Source organism: Lagopus muta, chromosome Z (genome assembly GCF_023343835.1).
Source record: "Lagopus muta isolate bLagMut1 chromosome Z, bLagMut1 primary, whole genome shotgun sequence".
Lineage (NCBI taxonomy): Eukaryota > Metazoa > Chordata > Aves > Galliformes > Phasianidae > Lagopus > Lagopus muta.
Genome location: NC_064472.1, coordinates 36,308,816 through 36,327,166, shown reverse-complemented (window position 1 = coordinate 36,327,166; position 18,351 = coordinate 36,308,816). Strand labels below are relative to the sequence as shown.

The 18,351-nt window shown below is 35.0% G+C and overlaps 1 protein-coding gene across 1 annotated transcript; it reads right to left on the bottom strand.

Annotated features, from left to right (window-relative positions):
• Positions 1 to 1,462: 1,462 nt before the first annotated feature.
• ANXA1 (annexin A1) lies at positions 1,463 to 17,997 on the bottom strand. The gene is made up of 13 exons (XM_048931951.1): positions 17,847 to 17,997; positions 14,427 to 14,505; positions 12,214 to 12,307; positions 11,357 to 11,451; positions 9,860 to 9,973; positions 9,156 to 9,246; positions 7,982 to 8,061; positions 7,036 to 7,092; positions 5,620 to 5,713; positions 4,950 to 5,045; positions 4,169 to 4,227; positions 3,226 to 3,348; positions 1,463 to 1,850 (listed from the first exon to the last, which is right to left on the bottom strand). The coding sequence occupies exons 2-13, from the start codon at positions 14,490 to 14,492 to the stop codon at positions 1,794 to 1,796; spliced, it is 1,026 nt and encodes a 341-aa protein (XP_048787908.1). The 5' UTR covers positions 14,493 to 14,505; positions 17,847 to 17,997; the 3' UTR covers positions 1,463 to 1,793.
• Between the last annotated feature and the right edge of the window lie 354 nt (positions 17,998 to 18,351).

Sequence of the window (18,351 nt, the reverse complement as noted above, 5' to 3'; positions counted from 1 at the left end):
ATCAGGCTCTCAAAGAAGCATGCTACTCTTGAGGCCCATCTGAACTCTGCAAAACAAGAAAGAAAAAGCCCACTAAAGATGTATACAGATTTTATATCAACTTAAGCTATATTATTTTTAAAGATACAATAGCTTTTTTGGTGTGTTTTTGCATCTTTGGACTTCTGCGGTGATCGTACATACCTCTTCAAAAGCAATTCTTTCCTATGTTGATGAAATCAGATTCTAAATTTCTGCACAGCTGAAACACCTCTCAATTTCAAAATTCTCCATGTATTGCAAAAAGAGTCTCTCGATCAGACCTACTAACTGGCTTCCTACAGGTTAATTAGTTATGACCTAACTACAACTACACATTTGCTCTCTTTTTTCAAGGGATGATGAATTCTCTGGACGTCGGCCGCTTGAGAAAGGGAATCTTTTGCTAGTGACATAATCAAAACATACAGAGTGGCTTGTTCTGCTTTTCTCTGGAGCTTGTGAGTTAATAAGTGAGATCTCTTAAACACAATTTGTGTGTGTTTGTCTGCTTGTATGTTTTTCTGTTTTAGTTGACGATTATCATGTTTATTTCCCATAAACTACCTTTGACCTTATTCTCTCTTTCATTTATCCTATGAAAACAATAAGAATTATAACTAGACTTACCTGTAGTAGTTAACTACAGTTTCGGGCACACAGGTATATGTGTCTTCAAAAATAGATGGGTACTTAAAAACAAAATAATCTGTTTCTGTGGAAGGCATGTCAGAATATTCTATCCAGATCTAGTCATTCTAATATTTTTTCTACAATAAAATTTCAACTTTTCTAAATACACATTTCTATTATCCTAAATCATTCCAACGTGAAACTGACAGAGCTTGAAATGTTTATCACAGAACAGCCAGGCTGATATCCAATTTCCCAATATCTGAATCTGCTGTTGTTCAAAAGAATATTTGGAAGCCACCCTAAAGGAGACAACCAACAGCTGTATGAAATGAAGAATCAACAAGCCTAATTCCACCAGTGCACCTGGGGTCTATAATTATCTCATTAGGGGTCTACAATCTGAACAGTAGCACAAAAGAGAAAAATAGAGGTAGTAAGAGCAAGTTTTCTGTTCTGGAGATATTATATAAGATCATCAGAAAAAAAAAAATGATCATGAGCTATAATTACTTTTTTTTTTTCCCTCTTTTTCCAGCATACAATCTATAAGTAATATTTTTAAACAGCAAATCAAAGATAACATTTGCTCTTTCATGCTGTTAACATTTTTATCAAGTCATTTTTAGTTAATTTTTAACATCTGGCTTCCATAAATCCTGGTTGAAGGGACAGAAAAAGGTACAAATTCAGCTATACTCTGCTATTTTTACATTCTGTTTTGACTATTCAAATTATTTATTTATTTTTATTTCATGCTCATGTATGTAGACAAATTGATAGTAAATGAAGAAAAAAATGAATCTAGAAGTAAATTTCACAGAGGTTAATTTTATTTTTTAAAGTTGTTTGATTTTCTTAGATGAAAACTTTATTCTTTCATGATTAATCAAGCAAATAGAAACTTAATGGCACTTGCTGACTTTAGATAAATAGTGGTAAAAAGATATATTCATGCCATACAGAATACAGGTATTGAAAAATACATTCCAAGTTCCAGGTATTCTACATAAAAGTTGTATACTAAGAAGCATTCCGATGAAATCTCACTGTGTGAAGCCTGTATTTTATATAGACAGCTGAGGCTAATACAAACACCTTCAGCCACAGAGCTGGGGTGCATCAGGAGAATGAGATGCTTATTAGTCACTTCCACATAAAGCCACCAGGATGGTTTCATAATCCCCTTTGAGTTCATCCTATCAAAGCACAATGGAGTACAATTGTTAGGATAATGGTCTCAAGAAAAATCAATTTCAGTATATTTACTAAATATATGACGTTCACCTAAATAAATTCATCATTTTATAGCATGTATGTATAATCCACAGCATGTGCTTGAGCTGAGTACCTTCACTGAAACTGAATTATTCATATCCCAGACTGGAGTATGTGTAAACAAGACTGACAAAAAATAAAAAAAAAAAACATCTCATGGCATAAATGAAAAAGAGAAATACACAAGACTTAACTGTCCAGAATGTTACACTCTCTTTCATTACATAAAGTGAAAAAGCCTTCCTTGATCCAGTGATATCCAGTGTTAATTCATACTAAAATACTACACACAATGTTCATTCATACTAAATCCAGCGTTCATCTGCACTAAAACACTATGCACATGGTGTCTATGATTATCTCAAACATACATTAATGGTCCGGTGATACTGGATTCACCAAAGAATCTCTTATTCAGCCATGAGAAATAGACAATTCACTGAAATTAGACATGCTATATTTTCTGAAGTTTGTATCTATCATACATGTACTTAAGTATTATATATTGCAGTCATCTTAGACTTCAAGCCACTTGGACACAATCACCATTTTGGTTGAGGTGCTTCATTGAAAATTATAGATAACACACAGTCATGGTGATAGAATAAAAATGGTCTTCATCATCTAAGTGAAAAAGAAACTGACACTAGCTAAAATCAAGAAGGTATTTAGCACATATAGAGACTGTTTCTGCTTCAGTCTAGACTTCTTTCTTAGTCATCTATTAGTCTCCACAAGAGTGCTCTGCAGGTTTAGCTTTCTTTTAGTACCCCACTTGCTTCAGTTTTCTAGGAAATAAATTGAGTGGTCTGTTTCCTCTAAGAACATACTTTAATCAGTTTATCTCATTTCAACTAAGTAATCTGGAAAGGAGGACAAATAAACAGCAACTTAGCAAGTTATTTGCAGGAGTACTCAAACATGAAAAGTAAAGAGCCAGATGCATACAGCTATCTCACTGCTATCTCACAGCTGTAAGAGCAATTATCTCCACCCTCCCTTTAACATGCCTTGTCTGCCCAAGTCAGGAACATGACTTGGGCATGACGGGACATAGAGTGATCTTTCAACTATTAGTATCTAGTATAAAATAACCAAATATTATAAAACCAATTAGCTAAATATTATAGCTTTTGCAACAAAAATATTGCACCATGAAGTAAGTCAGTTCTACCAGCTTGTGGATCACTGAGAACATGAGTTAATCAGCTGCGAATTATTCAGATGACTGAAAAGCAGAATTAACAAATGTTACAGTTGTTTACCATTCTGTAGTTCACTCAAGAAAAAACGTACCATAATTGCTTGGCGAAGAGATATACCATACAGACTCTTATAATAGGCTTTGATCTCATTCAAGTCTACTTCATGGCGTGAAACCATGATTCTGATAAGCTGTTTGTGTCGTGTCCCACTTCCCTGTCAAAAATAATTAAACAAATAAACAAAAATTGATGTTATTTAAATCACTGAAATATTTTCCTAACTCAGGTTCTTTGTTTTTATCCTTTTTTGGGAATACTAAGATCCTATTTCTCTAAAATATCTAGTCCTCTCATATTCACCCTTCTGGTTCCTCTGTGGCCAAATTTTGACTCCACCCCTGGACTTTGTTTTAGTTGCTTCCTAAAAACACACGTTTTTTCATCATGTTTGCTGAAAACCAGGGACCACCTAGATTTCATTGTAGTGTATTTTTGTGGTGAGTCGTTTTTTTTGTATTTTAATCAACTGTTATTGTAATGATCCACCCAATTTTTCATGGACCAAAGATGATCCTTATCAAATCACAAGAGTTTCATAAATTCCTGCATAATATACTGTTTCAAAAGCTACATGTGCTTTAGTCAATTCAGGATCCAAAACTGTCAGATGTTTTCCAAAGTCTAGGCTCTTAGTGGGTTCCCTTCCTGATCTGGAATTGCTTTCCTATTTCGTTATCACCAATATTGCAGTGGTTACAAAAACATGAAAACATTCAGTTCTATTTCTGTCACAACAGAGTATAAGATATATGCAAGAATGGCCTTCCTGAACACTCTTTGGCAAATCAACAGTTCTTTCTACAGAAGGGCACCCAAATTTTGAAGGAGTGAAGTCAAGAAGAGACAGAAATGCACTGGATTCTCTTCTGCAGTCTCTTTTATCACACAAAGATTTTAGAGAATTCCAGCTATATTTTATATTTTTTCATTCATAAAGCATGCTATAAATAAAATAAGTACTTTCTCAAGGTTACCTTCATTGCCAAGTGGAGTTTTTCAGCAAAGAAAGCTGGCTTGCTTGTGGCACACTTCACTGTAATGAGACAGTGGGATTAATCATTTGTATTATTATTGTAGAAGGTATCAAAAGCAAAAATCTGAAAATAATTCTTAAAATATCTCAATGTTCCTGCTGGTATACACAGTTGACCTGTTTATTTTTTTCACTTGTCTTAAAAGTATGGGAGAAGTAGCAGCTCCTTTCCTGTCTCTGCCCAGAAGGCAATTCAGTCACAGGAGAAAACTCTACTTAATGTAAAGGCAGAACTGTTTAGTTTGCTGTCACAAAATTAAGAAAGATGTTGCAGTTTTTACAAAGAAAAAACATGAAAACATTCAGGTCCTCTACAGCTAAGCTGTAGGTTATGACCTGATGTTTTGTAAGCCCTTCACATCTGATACTAAGCGAGATCTGATTGTTTTTATCCAAAGTATGCTTGACTGCGATGCGAAAAACAAGTTAAGGGTCCGCTTTCTGATTCCATCCCTGGTCCAAGAACAACATTAATTTAAGTGGCTCACATTACTGTTCATCAGGGTAATTCTAAGGGTCTTGATACACACCTTTAACATGAACCTTATAATAATACTTTCTTGAAGAACACCATTAAAGAAAATATGTTTTTAATAAATATATATAATTAATGTCTTGCTTCTCAATGAAGATAAACCAAAATGGTGTTCCATTAGAATGAAGTAGAAGTTAGTTTTTCATAGAGTCAGTATACATAATAGATTATCTACAGAAGTACTTACCAAGGGCAGTCAGGCAGTTTTCAATATCACCTTTCAGCTCCAAATCAAGAACTTTGTTCATGTCATGCTTGCTGTATTTAGTATACTTCTGAAAGACTAAATGAGGGAAGAATACTCAGTGAGGAGTGATGAAAATACAGTTATTCTCTCTCAGGCTTTCCTTGTTATTCTGGCTACACTGCTATGGCAGTGAACATACATGACTGGTAGTAGGTCAACTTTATCATTTTCTTCAGCTGGCACAGTGTAAAGAAAAGCAGCTGATGGAGTCAACATGAAGAATGAACTACACTAGGGTGGAGGGTGTAGGGCTCATTTTCCCATTAACAGAAGAGGTGATACAGTTAATTCACTGGAGCCTGTAGAGTAAGGTGGTATCTTCACCAAGGGCAATTTGGCTTAATTTGGCAATTAAGCACGGTGTTTTTGGAACCCTGCCACACTGATTCATTGTCCTCATGGTCGCTAGTTTCGTGAGATTTCATAGTAATAATTATGTTAATGAAGTGGTACAGCTCTTTACTAGTGTGAAAAGAATGGCAGAGTGACCAACTGCACCATTAGGTCAGCAAGCATAACCTTCATAGCAGTCATTCTAACATCTTGGAAATTTACATATCTTTTGTTTAAAACACAGTTCCTGTGAGGAAAAAAGTTTCATATATCCTACCCCTTCGAAGATGAGGGTAGCTTCTTGAAGTAAGAACAGTAATAAATACATTAATATCCGTCCCTTTCCTTTTCTCTCCTGCTTCATATAAGGCCTGTCACACACACAGACAAAAATTAAACTTAAAAAAAATAATAATAATAAAATTGTAAACATCAGTAGAGTAAAACCAAATAGAAGTACTGTATTCCTGAGGCTACCAGCCAAATGGAGGTCACTTTTTGCCGTAGAAGACTCTAGTTCATAACAAGATGCATAACTCTACACAGCCTCAGGCTCTAGCTCTGTCAAGTGATACTTCATGCTTACAGCACAGTAGTTCCAAGAGAGTATTATACAGATACAAATAATATTTTCAGACATCTTGGAACCACCATCTAGCCTTTCTGGGTATGTTCTTTCCTTGAGTGAAGATATTTTTTTATGTATCATGATATATTACAGTCTGCATGGAAATTTAAGACTAGCAGGGCTTTCCTCAGAGGAATAAAATTAGCTCTGATCAACTAGACAAATGTGAAAGAGAAGCCTATCCACTAGGTACTTCTTTTCTTTCCATGACTGACTTTAAAGTAAAGTAAGAATCAAACCCAGTAAATTTCCCCACCTATTCAAACCTTTCTAGAAGTGCTAATTAAATGCCTTTACAGTGCAACAAAAAAGATTAAACAACACTCCCTGTAGGTGCTGGCAGTGAAGCCTCTGGACTTCTCTGGAAATTTTATTGAACTTTGGATCTCAGATGGAGTATTAGTTTACCAGCCTTTCATATGTAGGGCTGATGGCAAAACTACACCCCTCACACAGCAGGAATAAAAATAACAGTTCTCATTGACCTTTTCCCTACTGGATTTAAAGTAATAATAATTTAAAGCCAATCTAGATTTGAATTGTAAGTGATGCAGGAATTTATAAGTGAAGGCTCAGGACAGGCTGTAAAGTTCAAAAACGTATTAGCATAACTGTCATACTAAAAGCAGAAAAAAATAAGGGGAAAAATTGTTTACTTTAGAAATATTGAAAATGACTGAAAAAATTACAGTAGCTGATTCTTTACCTACCTAAATATACATTTTGACCCTCAATTGAAGAACCTTACTTATTTTAAACAACAAGCAAACAAAAAGATTAAGTCCATTTTCTGCTAATACTGACCTCTACCTTAAATGCTCTGTACGTTTTACACAAACGAGAAAAGGTTTTGCAACATTTCTGAAGTTGGTTATTAAAAGTTTTGTTTCATCTAGTAAATCTCATGAACTTTGGAAAATAGTATCCCCTTAGAAAATATTGCGACATAACATAAGTGCTTGTCATGTTTGCATTGCACAAGAAGTGAAACAGAACATCCACAGCCAGGCAGAATTTGTAATAATATCAAGGAAAGAAGCTCTGCAGTGTGAATTGTAGTCTTACCCTGGCATCATTGTCAGTGAGATCATCGTTCACATAAGGATCTTCAGATCGGTCACCCTACACAAAAATAAGAAAATTCACTGTTAAAATAATTCTGTTCAGTATTTTGGAATTCTGGTCTGCCATACTCATCAACAACATAATACAGAACTGCGGACAGCTGCAGTTATGTTAGTTATTCTGTGGATAAGGTGACATTTTTGTTAATCAAACAGGGCTCACATTTCTGGGGCCATCAATAATGTGTTTCTGAAATCATACATTAGAATCCATTGACGTGAGAGTGCCTTAATGTGAAGTTACAATCTTTAAAGCTGTGTTATGTTCTCTGATAACCACTAAGTAGCCTCTTCCAAGATGATTTACAAGGAAAACTGAAGACCTAAACCATGCACATGGAAGTATCACAAAATAATCCTATGTACATATACAAGCTTCATATAAATACACTTAGCAGTGTTGGCACCAAATACTCATGTATTCTAAAAGTTATTTTTACTTCTTAGCTCCTGTGTTTCTTTTGAGCATCTATGCACAAAAAAATCTGTCCACTTATTAGATACCTGCAACTATCTCATGACAAGAAAAGCATTTTAACAGGCAGTAAGAAGGTTTCTCTCTCTACTTGTAAGCATTTATTCTTTTTATATTTCTAGTCAATTGACATTCTAATTTTTTTTTCAAGTGCTAAATGACAGCAACCACTGAAAAATCTTAAACATAATTTAATAAGTTATAATAAACAACAAAGATAAGTTTCTTTAAAATATTTCTGAGAGAAATCTTATTGTATCTTGTTGAATAATCATTTCATATGGTTTATGTTATATAAGAAAACCAGTGCAAGGAAATAAATATTTCTTAAATTCTTATTTATTACACGACTTTAACATAATCGTGACAAAATTACTGGTAATGTTGCTGAAAATATTTAAGTACAACATACCTTGGCTAGAATAACCAAAGCCTTTTGAAAGTCTCCAGATGTGTCAGAAATTATATCTTGTGTCAAATCTCTCTTCAGTACTGAAATCAAATGAAAAAAGAATTATAGTTTATTTTAAACTGTATCATTTATATTACTTTTTTTTTTCTCCATCTTCCCACTTAAGTATGCCCAATAGAACTGTATTTTTTTCTTGTTTCATTTTGAGAGAATAGATATTTTTGTATATTGTCTTCTAAAAGCTGGGATATGCTGTGAAATTGGAGGCTAAACCCAAAATCTGTTGAAAAAGTCCTCATTAAAGCTTTAAAGGGTAGGGTCTTTCTTGTGAGATAGAGAGGAAAAATGAAACCAAAAATGTAACCCAAAACCTTGAAACTTTGAGAGAAATTTGCCCCTCATTTTTATGTTTGGATGCTTTGTTCAGCGCAAAACTCTTCTGAATAAAATCGAGCTATTATTCTAGGTTTCTAACTGAAACTGTTTGATTGGAAAAATTAGCTTATAATTCCATAAAACATGAGGTAATTAAACAACATTGACAGATGGCAGTAAATAATACAAGACACAATACGTTTTAGCTACCTCTCTGAATATTTTCTGCCTTCAGTTCATAGGTTGCTCCTATCTTTCAAATTATATGTGTTGTTAATTTAGATCATTTTTGTCAAGTTCAATAAGATGATCTTGAAACTAGATGATATTTAGGGTCCCTTTCAACCCAGGCAATTCTATGATAAGACCTTAATATGTCAAACAAGGCTTAGCGATGGGAAGAGGAGCACTGGGATATTCCTTGCGTCTTATAAAAGGCAACTAAATGCATGAACCATCCCAAGAAATACTCACAGTTCTAGCTGGAATCATAAATCATTTACTAATTTATTGAGATCTATGTAAGCCAGAATTCATCACTATTCCTTTCCCACATTTCTCTCAGTCCTACATGAAGTTTTACTTGCCTCCTAAAACGTCAGCTCCTCGTTGAGAAGTTAGGTCGCTACAGAGTTTTGAGAAGATATGCATAACCTACTCTAGATTCTTTCAGTCCAGGAATTAAGTTTACACAGATCTGTTCATTATGAGAACTTTCATAAATAAACACCAAAAACATGAATCATTACAGAACAGTCAGTCCTGCATACCATTATACTTCCTTGTTAATCTAAATTACCTTCTTTGTAGTATCTGCTGGCTTCTCTGATTTCTCTGTTGTTTCTTGATGCCAGAATCTCAATTAAAGTATCTTCATCAGTTCCAAGCCCCTGTTAAAAATGATTGAATTTTTAAAATATATTACTTAATGCAGAAAAGTAGTAATTCAGAAAAAAATATGATGAGAATCATGGACAAGATTTAAAGAATCCACACGGAACAAGACATACAAAGGAAAAACATTCATCTCATTTAGAACTCATTTTTTGGAATCTAATATCATGCTGATATCCAACAGAACTGCTGAAGTGACCAAGCAATGTACATAGAAGAAAAAAGTATAAAAACTATGATGAAAATGCCCCTTTCCCTTTTTTTTTTTTTTTTTTTTTTTTTTTTTTTTTTTTTTTTTTAAGTAAGCACATATGTAGACACCATGACTTTGTAGCACTTCATCAGCAACCAATTTCAAATTTTCAGCAGGCAAAGAGAGCCCTTGCTCACAAAGGATCAACCAATCTTTTCCAACCTTGAAATTCAGCAGAGATGGCTTTCTTGTTTCTAATGATTGGCTGTGGATTACCAGTATCAATGTATTTTACAAAACAGGGATGGAATTAATATTATACATAAGCTTATACAATATGCAGCCAATGGCACTTAAAGGATCTGAGAGTTATTTACTTCTCTTTAGTAAAACCTTCTCTCAACTTTTTGCCTTACCTTCATAGAGGCCCTTAATTCTTCAGCATCAAACTGAGCTGGAGTTTTGAGAAGAGCAACAACAACATCTTCCAAGTGGCTTTTCAGCACCTTTTTCAAGTCTTCTTCCAGACTCTATAAACAATAAGGAAGAAACTCTGCGTCTTGTTTTTAACTGTTAGAATTAACTACCTTCGTAGCGGCTAGTATGTTGTGTTTTAGATTATCTTTTATCTTTTATCTTCACATTTCTGTCCTATTCAACTAAATTTACTGCAATCCACAAGTGTGATCCATTCTCAAATTTCCTCTCCAATCCTACCGAGGGAGGAGTGAGAAAAGAACTGTGTGCTGCTTATCTTCCTGTCAGGTTATGCCACAACACGAAAAGTAGTCTGATCTGTGATAAATTTTAGTGTACATCATTATTTTAGCCATGAGAAAGAATTAAAAACCACTTGAGTTTTCTGATTTGTCATCTTAATGTTAACTAAAGAGTCATGGTTTTCCAGCAAGTATTCACGACAGCTTTCAGTCATTGCCCATCACAGTGCGCTAGAATGGCTAAGGTTGACATGGCCATCTGAATCAACTCCCTTGCTCAAACACTGACATCCAGACCAGTTTGATAAGGAACATGTTCTGCTGGCTTTGGAAGATCTCCAAGGAGGTATAACAACCTATCTGGGAAACCTATTCCAGTTTGTACCCATTGTCTCTTGTCCTGTTACTGAGCACTACTGAAAAGAGCTCATCTCTGTCTTCTTTGCATCTTACATCCAGCCATATATGGACACTCTTTTTCTGAGTATTCTCTTTGCTAGACTCCAAAGTCCCAGCTCTCCAACTTTCTCCGTATATAGGAGATGCTTCATTCTCTTAATGATCTTAGTGGCCTTACACTGGATTCTTTCCAGTATATCTAGGCCTTAGTTGTACTGCCACTTTCCAAGGAGCAAAGGTATATTAAATCCAGTCTCCAAATGCAATTTCAATTTAGATGTATAGTTCTAACTGGAGGAAATTTTGTACAGGTAAAAAGAGAAGAGCAATTAAAACCTCTTGCAGAAATGTGCAGTAATTTTCAAGCTTCCAATTATAGGGACTATTGGTTTCACTACGCAGAAGCAGAAGCTCACTATTCCCTGTACTGTTCTCATCAGCGTTGATGTATTTTCTCCTCTCATTCCCTCTGCAGATTGTACCCCAAGTGTTAGTAAACATATTAATTCGCTCTGATTTTGCAGTATAAGAAATCCTTTGAAAATTTCAAAACTTAGAGATCCAGAAGTTTAAAATTTATCTTTTAATTTCAAAAGGATTGCCGCTACATTCAAAGAATTATCAGTGACAATATTGTCACAGGATTCCTATCGCTGCTACAGTTTTAATGAACTACAGAAGACAGTATCACTGCAATCTTTTGTTCTACAAAGAAAAAGCTGTTTATACCATAAATGCCAGGAACGATATTGCTATTCCTCATGCACATTTAAGCTCAACTTTGGTATACTATACCTTTCCTTTTGCCTGTTGATAGGCAGCTTTGATCTGCTGACGTTGAGCATTTGTTCTTTTAGTCAAGATGTCAATGATGGTGGCTTCATCCACACCTACAAATTATCAAACACTATAATGACTACTAGATTAGAGACGTTATAGTGTATCATTTAATCAAATAATAGTTGTACTATTTGTTCTGTGTCACATTTTGATTGCTTGACACAGCAAAGTTTAACCAAAAGGAAAACTGTACTCATCTATTGAATTACAAGAGATGCAATGAAGAAACACGGTTGATTACCATAGAACTCATAAGCCTATGTTTTCACAATTTAATATGAAAAGTCTGAAAGTGATCTGAGGGCAAAACTAAACATAAATATATAAATAAATAATAGAATTAGACAGCGTACTCATTTAACCTCAGAAAGCTAACTGAAAAAGGTTTCAAAGCACAGTTAAAGTGTCAAACATTAACTTCATTAATGAGAAGAATGTAATAGAAACACACACTGCATAATAAAGTAACGTGGGCATATCCACTGCCTTGAATGGATTCCACAGAAATCAAATTTTAAAAGACTTAATATGGTATGGTATCTTTGTTATTTTAATATTCTTCAGAAATTAAATTCAGGAAATTCATGAACTTTAACATAGTATTAAGACCTGAAACTGTAATTCAATGTCAGACTATCCAAGAGCAGAGATTTTTTTACCAGGTGACCTAATTAAATGTCTAGCTGAGCTTTTAAAAGTTGAGTCACCTATGCTGCTTTCCATTCCATGTGGCTCTGATATTTTATTCTGAACTATTCTCTACATTTTCTAAGAATCCTAATGTAGCTCACTTAAGTCTTTAGTCCTCTTACCCTTTACAGTAATAGCTTTGTCCAAAGCAGAAACATCAGCTGAAGGATCAAAGTTTGGGTATGAATGTACTGCAGAGCCACCTTTTGAACTTTTCTACAAAACAAACAACAATTAAAAAAAAGTTAATTAAAAGAATATTTATGCAAAGAAACATTTCTATGTGCCTTAATTAGCCTACCTCGGGGACTTTGGAACTGCCTACCTAGGACTGTAAAGGAAAAAACTGAGCTTTCTAAAGGTAGCAAAATAAATCCAATATGGTATGAGCACTGGATTTGTTGTAGAAAACCCCGTCCCCCCCCCCCCCCCCCCCCCCCCCCCCCCCCATTTCATAACTACAATAATAATGCAATTATATTAATTTTAAAGTCCATAAAATGACAATTAAATTCTACAGCTGCTCTCAGCAAAGCTCTACTAATTTTCTTACTCACTGTATGCAAATTGACTCTACATCATATTAAGTGATTTCTCAGTTGATTCACATATCATAGTCTACAAGCACTGCTTGCGTGCATGATCTTGAAGAAAAGTTCTGGCTCTCATCCTACAAGGAAGTGGAGATTTTTTTGAGGCACGAGATATAAATAACCCTTTCTTTAGAGGCACTAGGTATTGGCTGACTATGGTGAATCCATACCTAGATGCTAGACACTCCCTAGATAATGTCTAAGGGACTCTGGAAATAACTAGGGATGATAAATTCCACTATCTGACCAATTTCATGGCTTGCCCCAACATTAATAGACACATTGCTAGTAGGGCATGTAAACTCAATAGCACTATCTAAACAATTGTACTCATTACTTTGTGCAAAAAATATATAATGTCCTGAAATCCTTGGGTGAAATATGAAATAAATTTCTCTTTTATACAAAATCTGTAGTGATTTTTTACAACAAAAGTGAAGTTCAGCTAAACGTTTTTTTTTAGAATCAGTTGCAACATTTTATTTTATCTTCAAGAACTTTTTTTTTTTTTTTTTTTTTTTTAAGAAGTCCTATGCAAGTTCAGGACTTGGCAAGCCTTAGGGATACACACTTTACGTACATGGCACTTTACATACAGAGTGCTGATTTTTTGTACACCTGAAATGACTGAGTTAAATGTTCAAAACAGAAATTTTATTAGATTAAATTTATGCTATGACTGCATACTTAGTAGCAATGTGCCTCATAATGAAAAAAGTAAAAATAAAAATCAATATGACTTGCATGGCAAGCCAAGAGAAATGAATACAGTGCATATTTCCCAAACAGGCTAGGTTAGTTTTTCTATATTGATATCCATGACAAATATATCAACTACCCAGGCAAAAACCTTCTGTAATCTCCAGTATGAGGATGACTCAGGACTCTGTGAGAGCATGCATTAAACAATGGTAGAGGCAAAATTTTGTGTACAAAATACAGTCCAGGTACAATCAGAAAAATCAGAAATTGGGAAATCCGTGAAGATCTACATCACAAAACATTATTTACTGAAAATCACTTCCGCATTCTATTTTTTTCAAGGTGAAAATTGCTTTAAAGTTCGTCTGTGGCTTCATGGCATGCCACATTGCTGACGCTCATTTGGGTGCTGGCAGGCTGGAGAGCAGTGGAAAGGGATCTGAGAAATACTCTCCACATCCTCCTACTGCAATAGTTCTCCTTTACTCATCACCATAAGTATTCCTTCTCATCAGGATCAGGACTGATCATCTGAGATGTTTAACCACATACAGTGATCTCTCCCACCCACATGGCAGTGAGACATGTAGTAATGTTTTTGCTTCCTCCTTTACGTTCCACAGCTCCAAGAACTGGCATCCTGTATTTCAGTATGTAAGCATACATATCTTTCTCATGTATGTCATCAGAACAGGCTGTTACACGTTCACATGCTATACAGTAGATTACTGCTTTAAGGAGGATAACTTGAATGAATCAATGACTGGCCACTAGAAATGACAGTTCCATTACAGTATCTAGTTCCACTTTTAAATTGATTTGTACAAATAAAGGCATTTTTTTAAATCTGATAGCAGATTTATTAAATTATTAAATTATATTAGATTATAGGATGCAAACAAATTGGCTTCCAGTTCTAAACAGCTGGAATTTTGTCATTGCTTTTCCTTCCTTTATGCGTATGGAAGATGGCCAGTTTCATATGGCTTTAAGACACTTCTAAAAGCACAAGTAAATAAGTATATGGTGATAACACTTACAATACATTCCTGCTCCTGGTTATCCATGAACCATGCCTGCTTCAGAAATTCTGATACCATAGCCATGTTGATAGAGTCTCTGAGGAGAAGAGATGCATCAAGTCACAAAAATTACAAAACATTTTTCATCATTTTCATCACCAGTGGAAATCAAGATTTGCCATTCATAAAAACTTTTCTCTTGAACTGTGGCATGCAGGGTTTTGTTTCCCAAGTAGTAACTGGCTATTGGAAGCTGATAACTTTTGCTTACACTTAGCAGGTTGACACTGTGTTTGGCAACTGACTGGTCAATTGAACACACTTATGATACTTCCAGAAATTTTGAATTAAAAATAGAAAAGTAATTTATATTATAGCGATATCTAAGCACTGATTTTCAAAGGAATGTTGCCAGAAGCAAACTAAACCTCTGTCTTTCCCCACTTGTTAATGTATTAAAATGTTCTTTTATTTTTCTAACTTTTTGAATCTCTTAAAATTCAGTGTTAAACAACTATTTCTGTTTATTGATGTTGGAGGCCTTGTATGTTGTATTAAGGTAAAATATATTCTCTTGTTAAGTATTCTCTCATGTACTTCCTTACAATACCTCCTTCTTAAGAAAGATAAGTAGAAATAATCTCACATACACTATCACATACACTGTTCCTGATTTCTAATGGACTGCCTTCAATTTTTACAGAATAGATTGTTAATCCTTTAAAAAGGGAAAAAAAAAAAAATTTCACCACTCAAAAATGAGTCCAGAATTCCATGGCAATATGACTTGACACTGACCAATGAAAAGTATTGAATACAATGACCTCATTGTGAAGAATATTCTCTATTCTAGGAAAATCAGTGATGAAACACTTTAAATATAATGAAGGTCTTAGGGCACAGATAACATAGAATGCATACAAAATTATGAAGAAAAAAAAAAAAAGGATGTTTACACTGCAAACACATGTGTGTTATTTATGTTCTGTGATCAACATAAAGGAGACTGAGTCACTTAAAGCAACAAATTCCTAGGACCATGAAATGTGGCTGTAACCTAGTTGTCTCTTTTCCTTACTGCAAAACCGCAAAATTTACTTCCAGACTCAGCTGCTGCCAACATGCAGCTAGTCACAGTTTCCCTCCAGCTCAGCTCCACCCTTTTCTCCTTTTCCCAAGATAGGATCAGCCCATATTTCCTATTCTCCAGAAAACTCACGATTTTGTGCCCTTACCTCTACCTTGAGGGACTAAATTCATCTCTGCCTATGCTGCTCAAAAACAAGAAGCTGGCTCTGAATCTATGTTTATGTTACCTAAAGCAGGTGTCATTCGGGCAAATGATTGGAATACAGTGTGAGTTGTGAAGAACAACTTTTATGAATGTCACTTCTGAAAGATCAGAAAAGCATTCTTATTAAATTCTTCAAAACTTTGTATCAAGATTGTGGAGAATCCTTTATTACCATTGTATTGACAGCACAAGTAGATGGTCAGATGAAGTACTGTAGTGTCTCATCACAGAATCACAGAATCACAGAATCACAGAATCACAGAATCACAGAATCACAGAATCACAGAATCACAGAATCACAGGGTTGGAAGTGACCTCAAGGATCTCATGTTCTGTTGCATTTTATAAAAAACATATATAAAGACCACATGCAGAAGGTTGAAACTATTCTAAAGCTGTCATCATTCTGTGTTGAGTCCAGTGGATCAGCAGTGACATGTATGGGTATATCTGCAACTAATAGACCCACTTTGTATCCCTGTTTAAAGCTACAAAACAAAGATTCACAACACCAGATCTGAGAACAGTTTGAAACCAAAACTTCATTTTGGTTGGTAGAATAACACCTCTCAGAAATAAAGTTGGTGGAGCTGGTTCCAGGAAGAACTGCTGTTATCTATGTTTCTGCTTGCCCACTGCACTGCTCTAGAGGTTTTGCACCTTCTGGGGATAATTAAAAGGAAAGCCTACTAGCCTACGCTAAATTGGGTTTCTCAAGCCTCTCACCTATTATGGCTGCTAACCTGTTATGTAGAGCCTAGGTTCATCGGGGATACATTCAAATTACTATTTTAAGTTAGTATGAAGAAGGTCTGGAAGAACTGATTTTTTGCTGTATCTTCTTCTCCTTCATTCTTAAACTCACACCAAAGTCTATGAAAATAGAAAATGAAAATATGCGTATTATCTTCAGAGATATGCAAAGATGAGGTACTGTGGAAAACCAGGATATTCCACAAGCAACATCTGTTTCAGAGTTAGTCTGTTTAATTACTCTGTTTAATGAAACACAGTCCAGTTTACATCTCCCACTTCCCAGGCTGGAAACCATGGACATCTCAGTTGAGAGGAAAGAAGATTGTGGATTTATAATTTCTCAGTTTGAAAAAAAAAAAAATAGTAATGTTTTTCATGCATTTTATCATTCCTAATTTGAATGGTCAATGTACAACTAGAACGAAAAATGAGAGATCCAGACCTGAAAACTCCTGCTGTTCTTCACAATCATCATTGCAATGTTTTTTTTCAGTTTTTTCTCAGTACCCAGAGTTGGACATATTCCAATTTTTAGAGGTTTTGATAAAATACACAGCATTTGTTGAAAATATTTTAAGACACGCTTTTGCATTTTTTCTTCAGCTATGTGTCAAACTACACCACTTCTCTAATCTTATTTGACTATAAGAGACATATAATCCCTAGTTGTTGTCCAATGGTAGTTCCCAGGTTCTTGATACAAATTCAAGTTATCAAATTCTATCAGAAAAGCAGGCAGTAGCTATAACACAATTTCCTTTGCAGTAGAAAAGTCTACTGAACACAAATAATACATGAGTGAGAAGAACAACCTCATTTTGGAAAACTCAGTGGAAAGTGTTAGCAGAACAAATCCCAAATGATGCATCCCTTACATACGTGGCATTTGCCTAAATTATGAACTGTAAATACAGAGTTCTTCTCTTACGTCTCTCAGAGATCCTTTCCTCATTTTCACTCTGAGGAAAGATTCCTTTACTGTCCCAAAGCAGCAAACTGTTGTTGAAGTAATAGCAGCTGCTTCTGAAGTTACCAAACAAAGCACATTTTTTTCCAGCAATCTCAGTTTTGCTGCACAGAAAGAAAGCATAAGAAATAGCCTAATCTAAATAACTTTAATTTTAATCATTTAAGCTACTCAGCTTTGTTTTTTAAGGAGGGAAGAAAATAAAAACAAACAGTAAGAACAAAAACAGTGATTATCCAAGATCTCCTCTGCAGATAAAATATTTTAAAATGAAAAGAATTTCTTCTGGTCACACCCATTTTTTTCTGTGCCAGCAGATCCAACCTACAGAAAATTGCACCAGGCCTCTTGAAAAACATACTGGATAGTTCTTAAAGTCTGTCAGGTCTACAAACAGCAGTAAAGAACTACAAAAACCTACCTTTCTCCTCACAAGTATTACTTTTCAGAACAGCGAAGCCAGGATAAGAAAGCAGGCGGGTAGTGAGCCTTTTATTGTGCCATGCAGGAAACCCCACCTAGCAACCAGAATTGTTTCTACAGCCCCAGCAACTGGTTGGTTTTTCCTAGCAGCTAAATCTGTTTGCTGTCCAAAACACGGAACCACACACAAAAAAAGTCATTGCGAAACTATGTGCTGGAGAAAGCAGGAAGAGAAGGGAAAGCTCCTTGGCAGCTTTTCTCTCCTGCCTTGGCCAAATCCCTCACTGTAGCAATCAACTTAAATCTTCCAGTATCATAAGAGAGAAAAAAAATCAGTTGAATTACATTTTTGCCATGTCTGAAACAATTTTGAAGTTTCCTCAGAGAAACTTTAAGGGGAAAAAAAAAAAAAAGGACTAGAGAAGAATCATTATAGGTTTAACTCTCTTTCAAACTCCAGTGACTACTAGTTCTGCTTTTTCTGTCCATGAACTCAGGACAGA